Source organism: Gorilla gorilla, chromosome 20, assembly GCF_029281585.2.
Source record: "Gorilla gorilla gorilla isolate KB3781 chromosome 20, NHGRI_mGorGor1-v2.1_pri, whole genome shotgun sequence".
Lineage (NCBI taxonomy): Eukaryota > Metazoa > Chordata > Mammalia > Primates > Hominidae > Gorilla > Gorilla gorilla.
Window position 1 is genome coordinate 17151194 of NC_073244.2, and position 24848 is coordinate 17176041.

Sequence of the window (24848 nt, forward strand, 5' to 3'; positions counted from 1 at the left end):
GTTTTGAGACAGGGTGTCGCTCTGTCACTGAGGCTGGAGTGCAGTGGCGCAATCAGAGTTCACTGCAGCCTCACACTCTTGGGCTCAGTTGATTCTCCCACTTCAGCCTCCCAAGTAGCTGGAACTACAGGTGCACACCACTGTGCTCAGCTAATTTATTTTATTTTTAGTAGAGATGAGGTCTCACTATGTTGCCCAGGCTGGTCTTGACCTCCTAGCCTCAAGCAATCCTCTTGCCTTGGTCTCCCAAAGTGCTGGGATTACACGCGCGAACCATTGCGCGTGGCTTGTGTTCTTGTGTTTCTTCCTTTTTCTTTCGAGATGGCGTCTCAGTCTGCCACCCAGGCTGGAGTGCAGTGGTGTGATCATAGCTCACTGTAGCCTCAACTTCCTGGGCTCAAGCAATCCTCTTGATTTCAGCCTCCCAGGCCTGGCCAGCATGGTGAAACCCCGTCTCTACTAAAAATACAAAAATGTAGCCAGGTGTGGTGGTGGGCGCCTGTAATCCCAGCTACTCCAGAGGCTGAGGCAGGAGAATCGCTTGAGCCTGGAAGGTGGAGGTTGCAGCAAGCCGAGATCGTGCCACTGCACTCCAGCCTGGGCGACAGAGACAGACTCTGTCTCAAAAAAAAAAAAAAAAAAAAAACCCCAAACAAACCACATTTGGAGTTTGGGGTTTCCAGCAGGACTATTTCCCAAGCCTGAGCCTGGCTCTTTCTTCCAGAATTCGTTGCACGCATTGGCTGGGATCCTCCCCCGCCCTCCAGCCTCACAGCTATTCTCTGTCCTCCCACCAGCTTCATGTACTGGACTGACTGGGGAACTCCCGCCAAGATCAAGAAAGGGGGCCTGAATGGTGTGGACATCTACTCGCTGGTGACTGAAAACATTCAGTGGCCCAATGGCATCACCCTAGGTATGTTCGCAGGACAGCCGTCCCAGCCAGGCCCGGGCACAGGCTGGAGGACAGACGGGGGTTGCCAGGTGGCTCTGAGACAAGCCCAAGCTGCTCCCTGAAGGTTTCCCTCTTTCTTTTCTTTGTTTTTTCTTTTTTTGAGATGAGGTCTTGGTCTGTCACCCAGGCTGGAGTGCACTGGTGCAATCGTAGTTCACTGCAGCCTCCACCTCCCAGGCTCAAGTGATCCTCCTGCCTCACCCTCCTGAGTAGCTGAGATTACAGACACGTGCCACCACGGCAGACTAATTTTATTTTATTTTTGGGAAGAGACAAAGTCTTGTTATGTTGGCCTGGCTGGTCTCAAACTCCAGGGTGCAAGCGATCCTCCCGCCTCAGCCTTCCAAACTGCTGGGATTACAGACGTGGGCCACCGTACCCAGCCTCCTTGAAGTTTTTCTGACCTGCAACTCCCCTACCTGCCCATTGGAGACGGCGTCACAGGGGAGGGGTTCAGGCTCACATGTGGTTGGAGCTGCCTCTCCAGGTGCTTCTCTGCCAGGTCCCTGGCGGGGGGTCTTCCTGCCCGGAGCAGCGTGGCCAGGCCCTCAGGCCCCTCTGGGACTGGCATCAGCACGTGACCTCTCCTTATCCGCTTGTGTGTTCTAGATCTCCTCAGTGGCCGCCTCTACTGGGTTGACTCCAAACTTCACTCCATCTCAAGCATCGATGTCAACGGGGGCAACCGGAAGACCGTCTTGGAGGACGAAAAGAGGCTGGCCCACCCCTTCTCCTTGGCCGTCTTTGAGGTGTGGCTTACATACGAGATGCAAGCACTTAGGTGGCGGATAGACACAGACTGTGTAGATCACTCAAGCCAAGATGAACGCAGAAAACTTGTCGTGACTAGGAGGAGGTCTCAGACCTGAGTTATTTCTATTTTCTTTTCTTTTTTTTTTTTTTTTTGAGACGGAGTTTTGCTCTTGTTTCCCAGGCTGGAGTGCCATGGCATGATCTCGGCTCACCACAACCTCCACCTCCCAGGTTCAAGCAATTCTCCTGTCTCAGGCTCCCCAGTAGCTGGGATTACAGACATGCACCACCACCATGCCCGGCTAATTTTGTATTTTTAGTAGAGACAGAGTTTCTCCATGTTGGTCAGGCTGGTCTCAAACTCCCGACCTCAGGTGATCTGCCTGCCTCGGCCTCCCAAAGTGCTGGGATTACAGACTTGAGCCACCGCGCCCAGCTATTTCTGTTTTCTTTCCTTCTTCTTCTTCTTCTTTTTTTTTTTTTTTAAGAGACAGGATCTCACTCTGTCCCCAGGCAGGAGTGCAGGATCATAGCTCACTGCAGCCTTAACCTCCTGGGCTCAAGTGATCCTCCCACCTCAGCCTCCCAAGTAGCTGGAACTACAGGTGCACACCACCATGCCCAGCACATTTTTGTATTTTTTTTTTTTTTTTGAGACAGTCTCGTTCTGTCACCCTGGCTGGAGTGCAGTGGTACAATCTTGGCTCACTGCAACCTCTGCCTCCCAGGTTCAAGCGATTCTCCTGCCTCAGCCTCCTGAGTAGTTGAGATTACAGGCATGTGTGCCATCATACCTGGCTGATTTTTGTATTTTTTTTTTAGAGATGTGGTCTCAGTATGTTGACCAGGGTTGTCTTGAACTCCCGGCCTCAAGTGATCCTCCCACTTCAGTCTCCCAAAGTGCTGGGATTACAGGCATGAGCCACTGCAGCTGGTTTGTTTTCTTTTTTTTTCGTTTTTTCGAGACAGAATTTCACCTTTGTTGCCCAGGATGGAGTGCAATGGCACGATATCGCCTCACCACAACCTCTGCCTCCTGGGTTCAAACGATTTTCCTGCCTCAGCCTCCTTAGTAGCTGGGATTACAAGCATGTGCCACCACGCCCGGCTGATTTTGTATTTTTAGTAGAGATGGGGTTTCTCCATGTTGGCCAGGCTGGTCTCGAACTCCTGACCTCAGGTCATTCGCCCACCTCTGCCTCCCAAAGTGCTGGGATTACAGGCGTGAGCCACCGTGCCCGGCGGTTTGTATTCTTTTTACTGAGAGTCGTGAAAGGCAGTGATCCTCTGTCACATGTGATCTTGGCTCTCAGGGGACATTTGGCAATTTCTAGAGATTTTTTGGTTGTCACAAGTCAATGGGGAAGACTGCTGGCATTTAGTGGGTAGAGGCTGGTGACGCTGCTGAACACCCAGAACAGGGAAGTAGCAGGCCCTAGATAGAGCCATCGTGGGGAAACCCTGCTCTAAGGAAATGGCACTATTTTATAAGCCCACGTTCCTGGCATGATTACCAACAGCCAAAAGTGGAGTCCCCCCAAGTGTGTTCGTCCATTTGCATTGCAGTAAAGGAAATAGCTGAGGCCAGGTAATTTATAAAGAAAAGAGATTTAAACTGGATATGGCAGTTTATGCCTATAATCCCAGAACTTTGGGAGGCTGAGGCAGGAGGATCGCTTGAGTCCAGGAGTGTGAGACCGAGACCAGCCTGGCCAACATGACAAAACTCTGTCTCTACAAAAAATACAAAAAGTAGGCCAGGCGCGGTGGTTCACGCCTGTAATCCCAGCACTTTGGGAGGCCGAGGCGGGCGGATCACGAGGTCAGGAGATCGAGACCATCCTGGCTAACACAGTGAAACCCCGTCTCTACTAAAAATACAAAAACAAAATTAGCTGGGCGTGGTGGCAGGCGCCTGTAGTCCCAGCTACTCGGGAGGCTGAGGCGGGAGAATGGCGTGAACCTGGGAGGCGGAGCTTGCAGTGAGCCGAGATCGCGCCACTGCACTCCAGCCTGGGTGACAGAGTTGAGACTCTGTCTCAAAAAAAAAAAAAAAAAAAACAAAAAAAAAACAAAAAGTAGCCAGGTGTGGTGGCAGGCACCTGTAATCCTGGGTTCTCGAGACCAAGGCATGAGAATTGCCTGACCCCAGGAGGTGGAGGCTGCAGTGAGCCAAGATCATGCCACTGCACTCCAGCCTGGGCGACAGAGTGGGACTCTGTCTCAAAAAACAACAAAAAAAAAGTTCTGGAAATGGATGGTGGTGATGGTGATACTTGCACAACAGCATGAATCTGCTTAAGGCCACCGAACTGTGCATTCACAAATAGTCGAGATGGTACATTTTATGTTATGTGTATTTCACCACAATTAAAAACTAGTTGTGGGCCAGGTGTGGTGGTTCATGCCTGTAATCCCAGCACTTTGGGAGGTCAGAGGGAGGTGGATCATGAGGTCAGCAGTTCGAGACCAGCCAGGCCAACATGGTGAAACCCCATCTCTACTAAAAAATACAAAAATTAGCCAGGCATGGTGGCACATGCCTGTAGTCCCAGCTACTTGAGAGGCTGAAGCAGGAGAATCGCTTGAACCTGGGAGGCTAAGATTGCAGTGAGCTGAGATCGTGCCACTGCACTCCAGCCTGGACGACAGAGTGAGACTTCGTCTCAAAAAAAAAAAACCAAAAAAAAAAAAACTAGCTGTGGGTCAGGCATGGTGGCTCACACCTGTAATCCCAGCACTTTGGGAGACCGAGGTAGGTGGATGGCCTGAGGTCAGGAGTTCAAATCCAGCCTGGCCAACATGGTGAAAGCCCATCTCTACTAAAAATAGAAAAAATTAGTCAGGTATGTTGGCACACGCCTGTAATCCCAGCTACTCGGGAGGCTGAAGCAAGAGAATCGTTTGAACCCAGGAGGTGGACGTTGCAGTGAGCCGAGATTGGGCCACTGTACTCCAGCCTGGGCAACAAGAGTGAAACTCTGTCTGAAACAAACAAACAAACAAACAAACAAACAAAAAAACTAGTTGTGGAGAGAGGGTGGCCTGTGTCTCATCCCAGTGTTTAACGGGATTTGTCATCTTCCTTGCTGCCTGTTTAGGACAAAGTATTTTGGACAGATATCATCAACGAAGCCATTTTCAGTGCCAACCGCCTCACAGGTTCCGATGTCAACTTGTTGGCCGAAAACCTGCTGTCCCCAGAGGATATGGTCCTCTTCCACAACCTCACCCAGCCAAGAGGTAAGGGTGGGTCAGCCCCACCCCCCCGCCTTGAAACCTCCTTGTGGAAACTCTGGAATGTTCTGGAAATTTCTGGAATCTTCTGGTCTAGCTGATGATCTCGTTCCTGCCCTGACTCCGCTTCTTCTGCCCCAGGAGTGAACTGGTGTGAGAGGACCATCCTGAGCAATGGCGGCTGCCAGTATCTGTGCCTCCCCGCCCCGCAGATCAACCCCCACTCGCCCAAGTTTACCTGCGCCTGCCCGGACGGCATGCTGCTGGCCAGGGACATGAGGAGCTGCCTCACAGGTGCGGCACACGCCTTGTTTCTGCGTCCTGTGTCCTCCAACTGCCCCCTCCTGAGCCTCTCTCTGCTCATCTGTCAAATGGGTACCTCAAGGTCGTTGTAAGGACTCATGAGTCGGGATAACCATACTTTTCTTGGATGGACACATCAGCACCGGGCTTGACATTTACCCAGTTCCTCTTTGATGATGGAAAGAGGGGTTTCCTCTTTCCTGGCCCCCTGAAGAGGTGATCTGATTTCTGACAGGAGCCCTGAGGGAGGAAATGGTCCCCTTTGTTGACTTTTCTTTTTCTTTCTTTATTTTTTTTTTTGAGATTTGCTGTCACCCAGGCTGGAATGCGGTGGTGCCATCTTGGCTCACTGCTACCTCTCCCACTGGGTTCAAGCAATTCTCCTGCCTCAGCCTCCCAAGTAGCTGGGATTACAAGCATGCGCCACCACGCCTGGCTAATTTTTGTATTTTTAGTACAGACAGGGTTTCTCCATGGTGGCCAGGCTGGTCTTGAACTCCTGACCTCAGGTGATCCTCCCACCTCTGCCTCCCGAAGTGCCACGATTACAGGCATGAGCCACCGCGCCCATCCCCCTTTGTTGACTTTTCTCATCCTCTGAGAAAGTCTCAGTTGAGGCCAGTTGAGCCTCAACTCAAGCGAATTGAATCTCCCTTTTGAACAACAACAAATAACAATATGACCCAGACGTGGTGGCTCACACCTGTGGTCCCAGCTACTCGGGAGGCTGAGGTGTGAGGACTGCTTGAGCCCAGGAGGTCAAGGCTACAGAGAGCTATAATCACACCACTTCACTCCAGCCTGGGGGAGAAAGTGAAACCCTGTCTGAAAAAAACAAAAAAAGAAAAAAGAAAAAGAAACAGTATGATCACAAACTAGATATTCATAGTGTTTATTTTCAGTACTCTTTTTTTTTTTTTTTTTTTTTGAGACAGAGTCTTGCTCTGTTGCCCAGGCTGGAGTGCAGTGGCATGATCTTGGCTCACTGCAACCTCCGCCTCCTGGGTTCAAGCGCTTCTTCTGCCTCAGCCTTCCCAGTAGCTGGGACTATAGGCACGTCCCACTACGCCCAGCTAATTTTTTGTATTTTTTAGTAGAGATGGGGTTTCACTATGTTAGCCAGGATGGTCTCGATCTCCTGACCTCGTGATCCGCCTGCCTTGGGCTCCCAAAGTGTTGGGATTACGGGCGTGAGCCACTGCACCTGGCCTTTTTTTTTTTTTTTTTGAGATGGAGTTTCGCTCTTGTTGCCCAGGCTGGAGTGCAATGGTGTGATCTCGGCTCACTGCAACCTCTGCCTCCTGGGTTCAAGCAATTCTCCTGCCTCAGCCTCCTGAGCAGCTGGGATTACAGGCATGTGCCACCACGCCTGGGTAATTTTGTACTTTTAGTAGAGACGGGGTTTCTCCATGTTGGTCAGGCTGGTCTCAAACTCCTGACCTCAGGTGATCCACCCGCCTCGGCCTCCCAAAGTTCTGGGATTACAGACTTGAGCCACCGCGCCTGGCCGTGTCTGGCCTTTTTTAGTTATTTCTTTTTTTTTTTTTTTTTTTGAGACGGAGTCTTGCTCTGTCGCCCAGGCTGGAGTGCAGTGCCATGATCTCAGCTCACTGCAAGCTCCACTTCCCAGGCTCACGCCATTCTCCAGCCTCAGCCTCCCAAGTAGCTGAGACTACAGGGGCCCGCCACCACACTCGGCTAATTTTTTTGTATTTTTAGTAGAGACGGGGTTTCACCATGTTAGCCAGGCTGGTCTTGAACTCCTAACCTCAGGCGATTCACCTGCCTTGGCCTCCCAAAGTGCTGGGATTAAAGGTATGAGCCACCTCGCCCGGTGTGAGCCACCTCGCCCGGCCTGATTTTGGACTTTTTAAAAATTTTATTAATAATTATTTTTTGGTTTCTTTTTTTTGAGACAGGGTCTTACTCTGTCATCCAGGCCATCCTGTCTGTCTGTTATCCCAGTGATGGGATCATAGCTTGCTGCAGCCTCTACCTCCTGGGCTCAAGCGATCCTCCCCCCTCAGCCTCCTGAGTAGCTGGGAGTACAGGCATGCACCACCACACCTGGCTAATTTTTTTTTTTTTTGTATATAGAGATGGGATTTTGCCATGTTGACCAGGCTAGTCTTAAACTCCTGGACTCACTCAAGAGACCCTCCTGCCTTGGCCTCCCAAGGTCATTTGAGACTTTCGTCATTAGGCGCACACCTATGAGAAGGGCCTGCAGGCACGTGGCACTCAGAAGACGTTTATTTATTCTTTCAGAGGCTGAGGCTGCAGTGGCCACCCAGGAGACATCCACCGTCAGGCTAAAGGTCAGCTCCACAGCCGTAAGGACACAGCACACAACCACCCGGCCTGTTCCCGACACCTCCCGGCTGCCTGGGGCCACCCCTGGGCTCACCACGGTGGAGATAGTGACAACGTCTCACCAAGGTAAAGACTGGGCCCTCCCTGGGCCCCTCTTCACCTGGAGACGGGTCCCTTCAGTGGCCACAAACATTTTGGTCACGAGATGGAGTCCAGGTGTCGTCCTCACTCCCTTGCTGACCTTCTCTCACTTGGGCCATGTGTCTCTGGGCCCTCAGTTTCCCTATCTGTAAAGTGGGTCTAATAACAGTCCTTGCCCTCTTTGCAAGGATTAAATGGGCCAAATCATATGAGGGGCCAGGTCCTTCAGGCTCCTGGTTCCCAAAGTCAGCCACACACCGTCTGGGTCCCAAAATTTTATCAAGGCACATTCGTTGCCTCAGCTTCAGGCATCTGCCCAAAAAGGCCAGGACTAAGGCAAGGAGAGGGAGGGATTCCTCAGTACTCAGCTTTTTACAGAGGCTCCAAAAGGCTAAGGAATCCAGTAACGTTTTAACACAATTTTACAATTTTTTTTTTTTTTGAGACGGAGTTTTGCTCTTGTTGCCCAGGCTGGAGTGCAGTGGCACGATCTAGGCTCACCACAACCTCTGGCTCCTGGGTTCAAGTGATTCTCCTGCCTCAGCCTCCCGAGTAGCTGGGATTACAGGCATGCGCCACCACGCCCGGCTAATTTTGTATTTTTAGTACAGAAGGGGCTTCTCTGTTGGTCAGGCTGGTCGTGAACTCCCAACCTCAGGTGATCCACCCGCCTGAGCCTCCCAAAGTGCTGGGATTACAGGTGTGAGCCACCACGCATGGGCTTTTTTTTGAGACAGAGTCTCGCTCTCGCCCATGCTGTACTGCAGTGACGCAGTCTCGGCTCACTGTAACCTCCGCTTCCCAGGTTCAAGCGATTCTTCTGCCTCAGCCTCCCATGTAGAGTAGCTGGGATTACAGGCATCCGCCACCATGCCTGGCTAATTTTTGCATTTTTAGTAGAGATGGGGTTTCACAGTGTTGGCCAGGCTGGTCTCAAACTTCTGACCTCAAGTCATCTGCCTGCCTTGGCCCCGCCAAAGTGCTGGGATTATAGGCATGAGCCACCGCACCTGGCCTACAATTTATTCTTTGGTGGCTCACACCTGTGTAATCTCAGCACTTTGGGAGGCCAAGGTGGGAGAATGGCTTGAGCCCAGGAGTTCAAGTCCAGCCTGGGCAACATAGCAAGACCCTATCTCTACTACAAAATAAATAATAAATAAACTAATTTTTTTTCTTTTAAAACCCAACTATTCAACATGGCAATGCAATATATTTAAAAAAAATTTTTTTTTCTTTGAAACGGAGTCTCTCACTGTCACCCGGGCTGGAGTGCAGTGTCGCCATCTTGGCTCACTGCAACCTCCGCCTCCCAGGTCCAAGCGATTCTCCTGCTTCAGCTTCCCGAGTAGCTGGGATTACAGGCACCCACCACCATACCCAGCTAATATTTTTGTATTTTTAGTAGAGATGGGGTTTCACTATGTTGGGCAGGCTGGTCTCGAACTCCTGACCTCGTGATCTGCCCGAGGATCGGCAGCCTCCCAAAGTGCTGGGGATTGCAGGCGTGAGCCACCATGCCCAGTCAAAACTTTTTTATTTTTATTTTTTTGGGACACAGTCTCACTGTGTACCCCAGACTGGAGTGATAGAGTGCCGTCATGGCTCACTGCAGCCTCAACCTCCCTGGGCTCAGGTGATCTTCCTGCTTCAGTCTCCCAGGTAGCTGGGACTACAGGTATGAGCCACCACACCCAGCTAATTTTTGAATTTTTTTGTAGAGACAGGGTTTCACCTTGTGGCCCAGACTTCTCTCTAACTCCAGGGCTCAAGCGATCTGCCCAGCTTGGCCTCCCAAAGTGCTGAGATTAATGCAATTTAAAAAATTTTTTGGCCAGGCCTGGTGGCTCATGCCTGTATTCGCAACACCTTGGGAGGCAAAGGTGGGCAGATCACTTGAGGTCAGGAGTTCGAGACTAGCCTGGCCAACATGGTGAAACCCCCTGTCTACTAAAAAAATACAAAAATTACCTGGGCATAGTGGTGGGTGCCTGTAATCCCAGCTACTTGGGATGCTGAGGGTGGAGAATTGCTTGAACCTGGGAGGCAGAAGTTGCAGTGAGCCAAGATCATGCCACTGGACTCCAGCCTGAGTGACAGAGCAAAACTCTATCTCCAAAAAAATTGTTTTTTTTTTTTTTTTTTCAAATCATCACACTACAGCCAAGGCCTGGCTACTTACTTTTGTAAATAAAGTTTTATTGGAGCCAGTGGACCAGTGAGGCCGAATCTTGCAGGTGTAAGATCACAGCCTATCCTTGAAAATTTTGATATTTTGTTCATTGGGTGGTTTTTCATTAATTTAAATTTTAAAAAATAACATATTAAAGGCTGGTGTGGAGGTGCACGCCTGCAGTCCTAGCTACTCCCAGAGGCTGAGGCGGGAGACTTGCTTGAGCCCAAGAGTTGAAGTCCAGCCTGGGCAACATAGCGAGACCCCCATCTCTAAAAATAAAAATAATGCATTAGAATATTATTGGATTCCTGGGCAGGGCACAGTGGCTCACTCCTGTAATCCCAGCACTTTGGGAAGCTGAGGTGGGGGGATCACCTGAGGTCAGGAGTTTGAGACCAGCCTGGCCAACATGGTGAAACCCCGTCTCTACTAAAAATACAAAAATTAGCCAGGCGTGATGGCGGGTGCCTGTAATCCCAGCTACTCAGGAGGCTGAAGCACGAGAATCGCTTGAATCCAGGAGGCGGAGGTTGCAGTGAGCTGAGATTGCGCCATTGCACTCCAGCCTGGAGGACAAGAGTGAAACTCCATTCCCCTCCGCAAAGAAAAGGAATATTATCAGATTCCTAAGCTTTTTGGCTTCCCCTTTAGTTTGGGGGCTGGGGTGGTGAGTGTCTGACTTGGCCTCACTGTCCTCCCTGGATGTGATGAGACCCAGGCGTGGGTCAGGATGTCATTCGTTTGTCCACCAGAGGGCGCCCAAACTGCTTTGAGCTGCTGGGAAATAGTGCTCCTAGACTTTTAGCAAACAAGCAAAAAAAAAAAATGGCACATCGGCAAATTTCAGACCATTCTTTTTTTTTTTTTTTTTTTTTCTTTTTTTTTTTTTCCAGAGTAGCTGAAACCTTTGTTCAGTTACAAGCAGGATAAAATGGAAACTGCCTGGGAGAGGCTGAGAAACCTTCTTGCTTGGGGGAGGTGGGGCACTGCTAGAATTAATCGCTTCACAGACCGGCCCATCCAGGACTCCTCAAACTTGGCAAAGAAGCCATTCATTCATTCATTCATTTATGTAGAGACGAGGGGGATCTGGCTATATTGCCTAGACTGGTCTCAAATTCCTGGCCTCAAGTGATCCTCCTGCCTTGGTCTACTAATGTGCTGCGATTACAGGCATGAGCCACCATGCCTGGCTCTAGTGGACTTGAAATGTTGCCTTGCCCAGGGCCCTTATGTTGAATGGCCCAGGTCCACTTGTATGGTTCTGTACCAAGGTTAACCCCATCCCATAATGCCTGGGACAGTTGATGCAGGACAATCAGCTTCTGTGCCATTCAACCTCAGGACTGAGCATGCTGGGCATTGTGGGGTCCGAAGGTGGCTCCCCTGTCCCCTTCAAAATACCCTCTTTTTCTTTTCTTTTTTTTTTTTTTTTTGAGACGAAGTCTTGCTCTGTTGCCCCAGCTAGAGTGCAGTGGTGCAATCTCAGCTCCCTGCAACCTCTGCCTCCCAGGTTCAGGCGATTCTCCTGCCTCAGCCTCCTGAGTAGCTGGGATTACAGGTGCCCACCGCCACACCTGGCTAATTTTTGTATTTTTAGTAGAGACAGGGTTTCACAGTGTTGGCCAGGCTGGTCTTGAACTCCTGACCTCAGGCAACCTGCCCACCTCAGCCTCCCAAAGTGCTGGGATTACAGGTTTGAGCCACTGGGCCTGGCCTTTTTTTTTTTTTTTGAGAGGGAGTTTCACTCTGTTGCCCAGGCTGGCGTGCAGTGGCGCGATCTTGACTCACTACAGCTCCATTTCCCGGGTTCAAGTGATTCTCCTCCCTCAGCCTCCCAAGTAGCTGGGATTACAGGTGCATGCCACCACACCCAGCTAATTTTGTATTTTTAGTAGAGACAGGGTTTCACTATGTTGATCAGGCTGGTCTCGAACTCCTGACCTTAGGTGATCTGCCCGCCTCAGCCTCCCAAAGTGTTGGGATTACAGGTGTGAGCCACCGCGCCCAGACCAAAATATGCTCATTTTAATAAAATGCAGAAGTAGGTTGACAAGAATTTCACCTGCGACCTTGTCAACCACCTAGAATGAAAGCCTCTGCAGCCCTCCCCTAAAGACTCATCAATGTGAGGCTCAAGAACCTTCTTAGGCTGGGCTCGGTGGCTCATTTCTGTAATCCCCGCACTTTGGAAGGCTGAGGCAGGAGGATCTCTTGAGGCCAGGAGTTCAAGACAAGCCTGGGCAACATAGCCAGACCTCTGTTTCTATCCCCCCCAAAAAGAACCTTCTTAAACCAGAATTGAGTCCCGCAACCTCGATAACTCACAAATAAGCCCGTGTGGCCTCTAGCAGACTTGGGAAGTTCTCCAAGTGTCCAGGGAGATGTGCCGGGCGCTTTTCCTGCCGTGACCACTGTTCTCTGCCTGCTCCATTTCTTGGTGGCCTTCCTTTAGACCTGGGCCTCACTCTTGCTTCTCTCCTGCAGCTCTGGGCGACGTTGCTGGCAGAGGAAATGAGAAGCCCAGTGGCGTGAGGGCTCTGTCCATCGTCCTCCCCATCGGTAAGCGCGGGCCGGTCCCCCAGCGTCCCCCAGGTCACAGCCTCCTGCAATGTGCCTGGCTGGTTGGGCCTGTTCACCTTTTCTCCTGGACGGGGAACAGCCCCACTGGTGTCCTTTATCACCCCCACGGCCTCTCCCGGCTTGGGGCTGCCAGTGACAAGATCAGACAGCTAAGGGGTCAGATGGAGGATGTGGAGCTGGGTCCTGTGGAATAGCCTCGCCGAGATTTGAGTGCCTTCTGGGGAATTGGTTCCCTTGCAGGGGGCTGTGTGGAGAGGCGCGCTCTCCCTGCCTCACCCATGCTCATCCTAACTCGGTTACCATCACATCTCTTTTTTCTTTTTTTCTTAAATTTTAAGAAAAGAGAAATTTAATTTTTTTGAGAGACAGAGTCTTGCTCTGTCACCCAGGCTGGAGTGCAGTGGCGCCATCATGCCTCGCTGCAGCCTCAATGTCTGGGCTCAAGCGATCCTCCCACCTCAGCCTCCTGAGTAGCTGGTGCAAGCCACTGTACCCCACTTCCTATTTCTTAAAAAGTCACAGCCCTGTGTGTGGCTAATCCTGGACAGAAATCTAGAAGAAGTCAGCTACTTCTGGGGCGTGGCTCACCCAGTGGGCTTCAGGTTAGATATTTCTTATACTTATGAGGCTGGGTGCGGTGGCTTATGCCTGTAATCCCAGCACTTTGGGAGGCTGAGGTGGGTGGACTGCTTGGGCTCAGGAGTTCGAGACCAACCTGGGCAACATGGCGAAACCCTGTTTCTAGAAAAGGTACAAAAATTAGCTGGGCAGGTGGCACGTGCCTGTGGTACCAGCTACTTGAGGGCCTGAGGCAGGAGGATCGCTTGAACCTGGGAGGTCGAGGTTGCAGTGAACTGAGATCATGTCACTGCACTCCAGCCTGGTGACAGAGCAAGACCCCGTCTCAAAAAAAAAAAAGAAAGAAAAAAATTCTTATGCATAGATTTGCCTCTTTTCTGTTTGTTTGTTTTTTCTTTTTTTTTTTTTTTGTTTGTTTGTTTTTTGAGATGGAGTCTCACTCTGTCGCCCAGGCTGGAGTACAGTGGCTCAACCTCGGCTCACTGCAACCTCTGCCTCCCGGGTTCAAGCAATTCTCCTGCCTCAGCCTCCTGAGTAGCTGGGACTACAGGCGCCCGCCACCATGCCCAGCTAATTTTTGTATTTTTAGTAGAGACTGACTGGGTTTCATCATGTTGGCCAGGCTGGTCTCGATCTCTTGACCTCATGATCCGCCCGCCTCAGCCTCCCAAAGTGCTGGGATTACAGGCGTGAGCCACCAGGCCCAGGCCGCAAGGCGATCTCTAAACAAACATAAAAGACCAAGAGTCCAGGTTATGGTACGATGCCCGTGTTTTCACTCCAGCCACGGAGCTGGGTCTCTGGTCTCGGGGGCAGCTGTGTGACACAGCGTGCCTCTCCCTACAGTGCTCCTCGTCTTCCTCTGCCTGGGGGCCTTCCTCCTGTGGAAGAACTGGCGGCTTAAGAACATCAACAGCATCAACTTTGACAACCCCGTCTATCAGAAGACCACAGAGGATGAGGTCCACATTTGCCGCAACCAGGACGGCTACAGCTACCCCTCGGTGAGTGACCCTCTCTAGAAGGCCAGAGCCCATGGCGGCCCCCTCCCAGCTGGAGGCATATGATCCTCAAGGGACCAGGCTGAGGCTTCCCCAGCCCTCCAGATCGAGGACAGTAGTAGGTGAATGCTTCTGTGTGCTCATTCAGAATGTCAGCGGACAATGGCCTTGGTGGTGTAGAGGAATGTTGGATAAGCAGATAGAGAGCTCCATCAGATGGTGACGGGGCAAAGAAAGTCAAAAGGAGTTCAGAGGCCGGGCGCGGTGGCTCCTGCCTGTAATCCCAGGACTTTGGGAGGCCGAGGCTGGCGGATCACCTGAAGTCAGGAGTTTGAGACCAGCTTGGCCATCATGACAAAACCCCGTCTCTATTAAAAATACAAAAAATTAGCCAGGCGTGGTAGTGGGCGCCTGTAATCCCAGCTACTCGGGAGGCCGAGGTAGAAAAAGCGCTTGAACCTAGGAGGCAGAGGTTGCAGTGAGCCGAGATCGCGCCACCGCATTCCAGCCCGGGAGGCAAGAGCAAAACTCCATCTCAAAAAAAAAAAAAAAAGGAGTTCAGAGGCCCGGCATGGTGGTTCACACATGTGATCCCAGAACTTGGGGAGGTTGAGGAAGGAGAATCACCTGAGCTCAGAGTTCAAGACCAGCCTGGGCAGCACAGCAAGACCCCATCTCTGCAAAAAATAAAAATTTAGCCCAGTGTGGTGATGAGCGCCTAGTTCCAGCTACTAGGGAGGCTAAGGCAGGAGGATTGCTTGAGGCTAAGGTAGGAGATCGAGACTGCAGTGAGTTGTGATTGCGCCACTGCACTCCAGCCTGGGTGACAGAGCAAGCCCTTGTCTCTTAAAAAAGAAAAAAAAAATTCAAAGAAGGGTTTCCAGAGGGCCAGGAGGGAGGAAGGGAGAGGAGATGTTTTATTTTTTTGCTTTTATTTTTTATTTTGAGACAGAGTCTCTCTCTGTCACCCAGGTTGGAGTGCAGTGCTGTGATCTTGGCTCATTGCAACTTCTGCCTCCTGGGTTCAAGCAATTCTTATGCCTCAGCCTCAGCCTCCTTGAGTAGCTGGGATTACAACACTATGCCCGGGTAATTTTTGTATTTTTAGTAGAGACGAGGTTTCGCCATGTTGCCCAGACTGGTCTCGAACTCCTGACCTCAAGTGATCCACCCGCCTTGGCCTCCCCACATGCTGGGATTGCAGGCGTGAGCCACTGCGCCCGCCTTGATCTTTAGACAAGGGGTTTAGGGTAGGTAGGCTTCTCTGAACTAGGAGAACAGCCTGTGCGAAGGCCCTGAGGCTGGACCGTGCCTGTTGGGTTTGAGGCCATTGTAGCTGGAGCAAACAGAGAGAGGGGTAAAAAGGCAGGAGGCTACCGGGCAGGTTGTGCTGAGCCTTGTGGGCCACTGGGGAGGACTTTGGCTTTTGCCCTGAGAGCGGTGGGAAGTGACTGAATCAGGTACTCACCGTCTCCCTCTGGCGGCTCATGGGGGAACATGCTTGAGGATCAGGCTGGGGGAGGCTGCCAGGCCCAGGAGGTGAGAAGTAGGTGGTCTCCGGCCGTGTTTCCTGAATGCTGGACTGATAGTTTCCGCTGTTTACCATTTGTTGGCAGAGACAGATGGTCAGTCTGGAGGATGACGTGGCGTGAACATCTGCCTGGAGTCCCGTCCCTGCCCAGAACCCTTCCTGAGACCTCGCCGGCCTTGTTTTATTCAAAGACAGAGAAGACCAAAGCATTGCCTGCCAGAGCTTTGTTTTATATATTTATTCATCTGGGAGGCAGAACAGGCTTCGGACAGCGCCCATGCAATGGCTTGGGTTGGGATTTTGGTTTCTTCCTTTCCTTGTTAAGGAGAAGAGAAACAGGCCCGGGGGGACCAGGATGACACCTCCATTTCTCTCCAGGAAGTTTTGAGTTTCTCTCCACTGTGACACAATCCTCAAACATGGAAGATGAAAGGGCAGGGGATGTCAGGCCCAGAGAAGCAAGTGGCTTTCAACACACAACAGCAGATGGCACCAACGGGACCCCCCGGCCCTGCCTCATCCACCAATCTCTAAGCCGAACCCCTAAACTCAGGAGTCAACGTGTTTACCTCTTCTATGCAAGCCTTGCTAGACAGCCAGGTTAGCCTTTGCCCTGTCACCCCCGAATCATGACCCACCCAGTGTCTTTCGAGGTGGGTTTGTACCTTCCTTAAGCCAGGAAAGGGATTCATGGCGTCAGAAATGATCTGGCTGAATCCGTGGTGGCACCGAGACCAAACTCATTCACCAAATGATGCCACTTCCCAGAGGCAGAGCCTGAGTCACCGGTCACCCTTAATATTTATTAAGTGCCTGAGACACCCGGTTACCTTGGCCATGAGGACACGTGGCCTGCACCCAGGTGTGGCTGTCAGGACGCCAGCCTGGTGCCCGTCCTCCCGACCCCTACCCACTTCCATTCCCGTGGTCTCCTTGCACTTTCTCAGTTCAGAGTTGTACACTGTGTACATTCGGCATTTGTGTTATTATTTTGCACTGTTTTCTGTCGTGTGTGTTGGAATGGGATCCCAGGCCAGGGAAAGCCTGTGTCAATGAATGCCAGGGACAGAGAGGGGCAGGTTGACCGGGACTTCAAAGCCGTGATCGTGAATATCGAGAACTGCCATTGTCTTCTTTATGTCCGCCCACCTAGTGCTTCCACTTCTATGCAAATGCCTCCAAGCCATTCACTTCCCCGATCTTGTCGTTGATGGGTATGCGTTTAAAACATGCACGGTGAGGCCGGGCGCAGTGGCTCACGCCTGTAATCCCAGCACTTTGGGAGGCCGAGGCGGGCGGATCACCTGAGGTCCGGAGTTCGAGACCAGCCTGGCCAACATGGTGAAACTCTGTCTTTACTAAAAATACAAAAGTTAGCCGGGTGTGGTGGCATGCGCCTGTAATCCCAGCTACTCGGGAGGCTGAGGCAGGAGAATCGCTTAAGGAACCCAGGAGGCAGAGGTTACAGTGAGCTGAGATTGTGCTATTGAGCTCCAGCCTGGGTGACAATGACAAGAGCGAAACTCGTCTCAAAAAAAAAAAAAAAAAAACCATGCACGGTGCATCAGCAGCCCATGGCCTCTGGCCAGGCATGGCGAGGCTGAGGTGGGAGGATGGTTTGAGCTCAGGCATTTGAGGCTGTCGTGAGCTATGATTATGCCACTGCTTTCCAGCCTGGGCAACATAGTAAGACCCCATCTCTTAAAAAATGAATTTGGCCAGACACAGGTGCCTCACGCCTGTAATCCCAGCACTTTGGGAGGCTGAGCTGGATCACTTGAGTTCAGGAGTTGGAGACCAGGCCTGAGCAACAAAGCGAGATCCCATCTCTACAAAAATCAAAAAGTTAAAAATCAGCTGGGTATGGTGGCACGTGCCTGTGATCCCAGCTACTTGGGAGGCTGAGGCAGGAGGATCGCCTGAGCCCAGGAGGTGGAGGTTGCAGTGAGCCATGATCGAGCCACTGCACTCCAGCCTGGGCAACAGATGAAGACCCTGTTTCAGAAATACAACTATAAAAAAAAAAATAAATCCTCCAGTCTGGATCGTTTGACGGGACTTCAGGTTCTTTCTGAAATTGCCGTAAGTGTTACTGTTGCACTGATGTCCGGAGAGACAGTGACAGCCTCCGTCAGACTCCCGCGTGAAGATATCACAAGGGATTGGCGATTGTCCCCAGGGACAAAACACTGTGTCCCCCCACTGCAGGGAACCGTGATAAGCCTTTCTGGTTTTGGAGCACGTAAATGCGTCCCTGTACAGATAGTGGGGTTTGTTATGTTTGCACTTTGTATATTGGTTGAAACTGTTATCACTTATATATATATATATATACACATATATATAAAATCTATTTATTTTTGCAAACCCTGGTTGCTGTATTTGTTCAGTGACTATTCTCGGGGCCCTGTGTAGGGGGTTATTGCCTCTGAAATGCCTCTTCTTTATGTACAAAGATGATTATTTGCACGAACTGGACTGTGTGCAACGCTTTTTGGGAGAATGATGTCCCCGGTGTATGTATGAGTGGCTTCTGGGAGATGGGTGTCACTTTTTAAACCACTGTATAGAAGGTTTTTGTAGCCTGAATGTCTTACTGTGATCAATTAAATTTCTTAAATGAACCAATTTGTCTAAACTCGATGCACGTTCTTCTGTTCGCGCGCTTCTTTTTGTTTTCTTTTTTTTTTCCTGAGATGGAGCCTGGCTCTGTCACCCCTGGCTGGAGTGCAGTGGCATGATCTCGGCTTACTGCAAGCTCTGCCTCCCAGGTTCAAGCAATTCTCCTGCCTTAGCCTCCCTAGTAGCTAGGATTACAGGTGAGTGCCACCACACCTGGCCAATTTTTTTTTTTTTTTTTTTGAGACAGAGTCTTGCTCTGTCACCCAGGCTGGAGTGCAGTGGTGTGATCTCGGCTCACTGCAAGCTCCACCTCCCAGGTTAATGCCATTCTCCTGTCTCAGCCTCCTGAGTAGTTGGGGGCCACAGGCGCCCGCCACCACGCCCGGCTAATTTTTTTTTGTACTTTTAGTACAGACGGGGGTTTCACCATGTTAGCCAGGATGGTCTCGATCTCCTGACCTTGTGATCCACCCGCTTCGGCCTCCCAAAGTGCTGAGATTACAGGCGTGAGCCACCGCGCACGGCCAACACTAATTTTTTTGTTTTTTTAGATGGAGTCTTGCTCTGTCGCCCAGGCTGGAGTGCAGTGGCGCGATCTCTGCCTACTGCAAGCTCCGTCTCCCGGGTTCATGCCATTCTCCTGCCTCAGCCTCCTGAGTAACTGGGACTACAGGCACCCGCCACCACGCCCGGCTAATTTTTTGTATTTTTAGTAGAGACAGGGTTTCACCGTGTTAGCCAGGATGGTCTTGATCTCCTGACCTTGTGATCCACCTGTCTCGGCCTCCCAAAGTGCTGGGATTAGAGGTGTGAGCCACCACGCCTGGCCTAGCCTGGCTAATTTTTGTATTTTTGGTAGAGACGGGGTTTCACCATGTTGGTCAGGCTGGTCTTGAACTTCTGACCTCAGGTAATCTGCCCGCCTCAGTCTCCCAAAGTGCTGGGATTACAGGTGTGAGCCACCGCGCCTGGCCTCGCTCCCTTCTGTCATCTGTTTGTGGATTGGACTCCCCAGGAGAAGGACCCAGAAGGGGAAGACTCCCAGAACTCCGGGCAAGATGCAATCTCCGTGGGCTGCCACAGTGCCTGGCAGGTGCTGTGATGGCTGAGCTGGTGATTGTGTTCTCTGCTGTCGCTTCTCTGAGTTGGAGATTTTGTCAAGTCCCCTGCTCGTCTATTCATTCACTCGACAAATATTTGTTGAGTGCTAAGTGCGAACCACGCTCTGCCGTAGGCTTGTGGGACACTACAGGGGATATAAGAAATGAAAGCCGGGTGCGGTGGCTCACGCCTGTAATCCTAGCAGTTTGGGAGGCCGAGGCGGGCGGATCATGAGGTCAGGAGATCGAGACCATCCTGGCTAACACAGTGAAACCCCATCTCTACTAAAAATACAAAAAATTAGCCAGGCGTGGTGGCGGGCGCCTGTAGTCCCAGCTGCTTGGGAGGCTGAGGCAGGAGAATAGCGTGAACCTGGGAGTTGGAGGTTGCAGTGAGCCGAGATCGCACCACTGCACTCTAGCCTGGGCAACAGAGCAAGACTCCATCTACAAAAAAAAAAAAAGAAATGAAGGCTTGGTACGGTGGCTCATGCCTGTAATCCCAGCACTTTTTGGGAGGCCAAGGCAGGCAGATCACGAGCTCAGGAGATCAAGACCATCCTGGCCAACGTGGCGAAACCCAGTCTCTACTAAAAATACAAAAAATTAGCCAGGCATGGTGGCGGGCGCCTGTAGTCCCAGCTACTTGGGAGGCTGAGGCAGGAGAATGGCATGAACCCGGGAGGCAGAGCTTGCAGTGAGCTGAGATCGCGCCACTGCACTCCAGCCTGGGTGACAGAGCGAGACTCCGTCTCAAAAAAAAAACAAAAAAGAAATGAAAATCTCCCTGTCTGTCCTTAAGGACCTGACATCATTTTATTTTATTTATTTTTTTGAGACAAGGTCTTGCTTTATTGCCCAGGCTGGAGTACAGTGGCACAATCTTGGCTCACTGCAACCTCCACCTCCCGGGTTCAAGCAATTCTCCTGCCTCAGCCTCCTGTGTTGCTGGGATCACAGGCGCGTACCCGGCTAATTTTTACATTTTCAGTAGAGATGGGGTTTTGCCATGTTGGCCAGGCTATTCTCGAACTCTTGACCTCAAGTCGTCTACCGCCTCGGCCTCCCAAAATGCTAGGATTACAGGTGTGAGCCACCGCACCAAGCCAAATGTTACTTCGTTAGAGAAACTCGCCCTGAAGAAAACTTCCTTCCTGCCAGTTGCTTTTCTGTCCCCATACTCTGTTTAATATTCTTCTAGAATATTCTTCTAAAATGTAGCAATTTTTTGTATCTATTCTAAAAATGGAGGCCAAGGAAGGCAGATCACTTGAGGTCAGGAGTTTGAGACTAGCCTGGCCAACATGGTGAAACCATGTCTCTACTAAAAAGGATAAGATTTTGAGGCTGCAGTGAGCTATGACGGCGCCATTGCACTCCAGGCTGGGCAGCAGAGCGAGACACCATGTCAATAAAAAAAAAAAAAGCAGGGTGCGGTGGCTTACGCCTGTAATCCCAACACTTTGGGAGGCTGAGGTGGGCGGATCACAAGGTCAGGAGTTCGAGAGCAGCCTGCCCAACATAGTGAAACCCTGTCTACTAAAAATACAAAAAAATTAGCCGGGCATGCTGGCAGGTGACTGTAATCCCAGCTACTTGGGAGGCTGAAGCAGGAGAATCGCTTGAACCTGGGAGGCGGAGGTTGCAGTGAGCCGAGATTGCACCATAAAAAATGTTCAAGATTAAACAGGGGGACAGTGAGGTAACCCAGAAATAAGCAACAGCAGAAAGCGCCACCACCACAAAACCAGGAGAGGAAGACGTGGTTTCTGGAGCCTGGGAGCTGGTGAGAGCCAGAAACTCATAGGAGGGAAAGAAGTGCTGCAGACGTGGTCCCCAGCAGAGCGAGGCGGGGAAGAGCCCAGCCTGTCCCCCGCTCCAGGCTCTATCTCCCACCAGTGCCTCCCACGGGCTGAACCCAACAGGGACAGGCTGATGAAGCCCAGGCAATGGTGCTTTACTGGGTGGATCGAAGGAGGGACAGGGTTGGCCCAGGGGTGACACGACACTGGGGTGGTTAGGTCCACAAACGTGGCTCATGCCTGTAATCCCAGCACCTTGGGAAGCTGAGGCAGGAGGATTGCTTGAGCCCAGGAGTTCAAGAGCAGTCTGGGCAACATAGCAAGACCCCATCTCTAAAAAACGTTTTTAAATTTCTGGGCGCAGTGGCTCATGCCTATAATCCCAGCACTCTGGGAGGCCAAGGCAGGCGGATCACCTGAGGTCAGGAGTTCAAGACCAGCCTAGCCAAAATGGCAAAACCCCGCCTCTACTAAAAATACAAAAATTAGTTGGGTGTGGTGGCGCATGCCTGTAATCCCAGCTACTTGGGAGGCTGAGGCAGGAGAATCGCTTGAACTCGGGAGGCTGAGGTTGCACTGAGCCAAGATCACACCACTGCACTCCAGCCTGACAGAGCGAGACACTGCGTCAAAAAAACAGACAACAACAACAACAAAAGTTTTAAAATTACCAGCTGGATGCGATGGCGCACACCTGTAGTCCCAGATACTTGGAGGCTGAGGTGGGAGGATCTCTTGAGTCCAGCACTTTGGGAGGCCAAGGTGGGCGGATCACCTGAGGTTGGGGGTTTGAGACCAGCCTGACCAACATGGAGAAACCCCATCTCTACTAAAAATACAAAATTAGCTGGGTGTGGCGGCGCATGCCTGTAATCCCAGCTACGCGGGAGGCTGAGGTAGGAGAATTGCTTGAACCTGGGAGGAAGAGGTTGCGGTGAGCCGAGATTGCACCATTGCACTACAGCCTGGGAAACTCTGTCTCAAAAAAACAAAACAAAACACAACAAAAATCCAAAAAGAGCAGACTGACCAGGCCGTCTGGGTTCATAACCTGGCTCTGCCACTGACTCGCTGGGTGACAGGCACCTCAGAGCCTCAGTTTCCCCACCTGACAATGGAGACAAAGCTAATCTCCCCCTCCCTAGGGGCTCTGGAAGTGGGGCAGGATGGGGCTGCGCAGGCGCTCGGAGACAAAGGCAGGGCCTGTCATCTTTCCCGCGTCCACGGGGTGGCACTTCCTTCCTGCCTTCCGCCTTTTGTTTTGGGACGCTTCCAAAACGCCCCTGGGAGGGAAAACTGAGCAGCCCACACAGGAAGCGTCCCGGAGCCTGCACACAGGCGCTCGATAATTGCTTGATTGACGAAATTGGTGCTCAACCAAGTGGCAAACAGGATAAGCGGGCTCAGATGGCCAGGAAAACGGGAGGGCCTGGGAGGTGGCGGCTCAAGGATGCTGAGACTGAGACGGGAGGGTGGGCAGGACCGGGGTGCATCCCCAGGCAGGGATGGGGACTGGGAGCACAGCAAGGGTGGGGCATGGCCCAGAGGAGAGGCCAGAGGTGATGGAAGGTTCTGGTATTCGGCCTTGGCTGCTGCATTGGGAGCTTGTATCAGGGCTTTGAGGGTGACACAGACATGCAGACATTCAGAGTTTCCTGACAATCCATCGTTCTGCCCCGATGGTCGCCAAAGGGAGGGAGGGTGACAGCCACCCATTTTACAGAGGGAAATAGGAGGCTCGGGTCACTGTGGCTGGATTCTGATCCTCGCCAGTTCCAGTTCTCTGGCTCACGACGGGGCCCTGGTAAAATGCGCTGCTGGCTCCCTGGTCTATAGGCTCAGCACCCACCCACCCACTTGTCCTGCAGGGCTGGGGGCAGCCTGCAGCTTGGGGAACGCCACCCCTGCAGGCTGGTGGTCCTGTCCTGTCTCCGCAGGCTCAACAGCTCTGGCCAGGACAGGGTGGAAGGTGGGAGGAATTTGTCCCACTCCCAGCAAGTCTGACACCCACGACTAGTGTCCCCTGCTGTCCCTCCCCTTCTCCTGTCCCCAGGCCGTTCCCCTTCCAGCAGCCCGAGGCATCCCAGACCACAGCTGTCTGCAGTGAGTCAGCCTGGAGCCTCTGGGCTGGGCCGCGGCTGCCGGAGGGAGGTGGGGAGAGGGGTGCAGGCTGCCCTGCCCTGCAGCTGGCCCTGGCCTAATCCCCTCCCCGCTCCCCAGTCTGGGGTCAGCACCCTCCTCCCTTGCAGGCAGTGATTTTCCGTGATGATGAAGGAATAAAAAAGCCACGGAGGGTTCTGAGTGGGAGTCCCTGGTCCCCATCACCCCACTGAGCATGGCCGCTGGGGTTTCCTGGCAACTTTCTGCTCCATCCGGAGCCGTCCCTCCCCTGGGCTGGGCTGCTCTGGGGCTGTTCCTGGGATGGGGAGCGGGGAGCTTGGGAGTAAATAGTGACATCAGCCACCTAGACAGGCGGGGCCACTGTGTCAAGGGGCCATGTCAGGTTCCCTTCTCCCAGAGCTGGGGCTTGTCTTGGAATCGGAAAATCCTCCCCACATTGCCCTGTGGACTGCAGGCCTGGCGTGATCAAGGACCCCTGCCCTCCTGCCATCCCCCTTGGTCTCCTCCATGCCAGCCTTGCTGTTTCCCCTGCCTGGCTCACAGTCTCCACACCTTTATCCCCTGGGGGCTCAAGTCTGGGACAAATGACACCTCCTCCCTGGGCCTCCCACAGAGCCACAGAGTGTCACCCCCCACCACCCCACAGCGTTCATTTGTGGGTCAGGATTAAGAGCACAAGCTCTGAACACACTCAGCTCGGATTAAAGCCCTGGCTCTGCCACCCATCTGCAGAAAAACTGACACAGTGGCCTCCACTGGGGTGTGGCTCCATGAAGGAGGGTCTGTCCGGCCACAGGCTTACAGTACTCATTTCTCTTTTCTTTTCTTTCTTTCTTCCTTCATTTCCTTTCTCTCTCTCCTTCCTTCCTCCCTCCCTCCCTCCCTTCCTTCTTTCTTCCTTTCTCTCTCTTTTTTTTTTGAGACGGAGTCTCGCTCTGTCGCCCAGGCTGGAGTGCAGTGGTGCAATCTCAGCTCAAGGCAACCTCCACCTCCTGGGTTCAAACGATTCTCTTAGCCTCCTGAGTAGCTGGGATTACAGGCACGCACCACCACGCCTGGCTAGTTTTTGTGTTTTTAGTAAAGATAGGGTTTCACCATGTTGGCCGAGCTGGTCTTGAACTCCTGACCTCAAGCAATCTGCCCCGCCTCGGCCTCCAGAAGCGTTGGGATTACAGGCGTGAGCCACCACACCAGCTTCTCCTCTCCCTCTCCTCTTTCTCCTTTTCCTTCCTTCCTTTCTTCCTTCCTTCCTTCCCTTCCCTTCCCCTTCCTTCCTTCCTTCCTTCCCTTCCCCTTCCTTCCTTCCTTCCCTTCCCTTCCCCTTCCTTCCTTCCTTCCCTTCCCTTCCCCTTCCTTCCTTCCTTCCCTTCCCTTCCCCTTCCTTCCTTCCTTCCCTTCCCTTCCCCTTCCTTCCTTCCTTCCTTCTTTCTTTCTCCCCCCCCTCCTTTTTTTTTTTTTTGAGACAGGGTCTTGCTTTGTCACCCAGGCTGGAGCGCAGTGGTGCAATCCTAGCTCACTGCAGCCTTGACCTCCCAGGGTTGAGGCAATCCTCCCACCTCAGCCTCCCAAGTAGCCAGGACTACGAGTGCACGCCACCATGCCTAGCTAATTTTTTAGTTTTTTTTGTAGAG

The 24848-nt window shown here is 52.1% G+C and overlaps 1 protein-coding gene across 2 annotated transcripts in view; it reads left to right on the forward strand.

Moving 5' to 3' along the window:
• LDLR (low density lipoprotein receptor) overlaps positions 1–18196 on the forward strand; it is a 44898-nt gene extending 26702 nt beyond the window's left edge. The window contains exons 11-18 of one of the 2 annotated variants that reach the window (XM_019015905.4): positions 798–916; positions 1565–1704; positions 4810–4951; positions 5087–5239; positions 7517–7687; positions 12366–12440; positions 13887–14044; positions 15658–18196. In XM_019015905.4, coding sequence (XP_018871450.1) covers positions 798–916; positions 1565–1704; positions 4810–4951; positions 5087–5239; positions 7517–7687; positions 12366–12440; positions 13887–14044; positions 15658–15693 — 994 coding nt within the window. In that variant the 3' untranslated portion in view covers positions 15694–18196. The remainder of the gene's footprint in view (positions 1–797; positions 917–1564; positions 1705–4809; positions 4952–5086; positions 5240–7516; positions 7688–12365; positions 12441–13886; positions 14045–15657) is intronic. The other variant, XM_019015907.4, reaches the window with a different exon arrangement.
• Positions 18197–24848: the final 6652 nt, after the last annotated feature.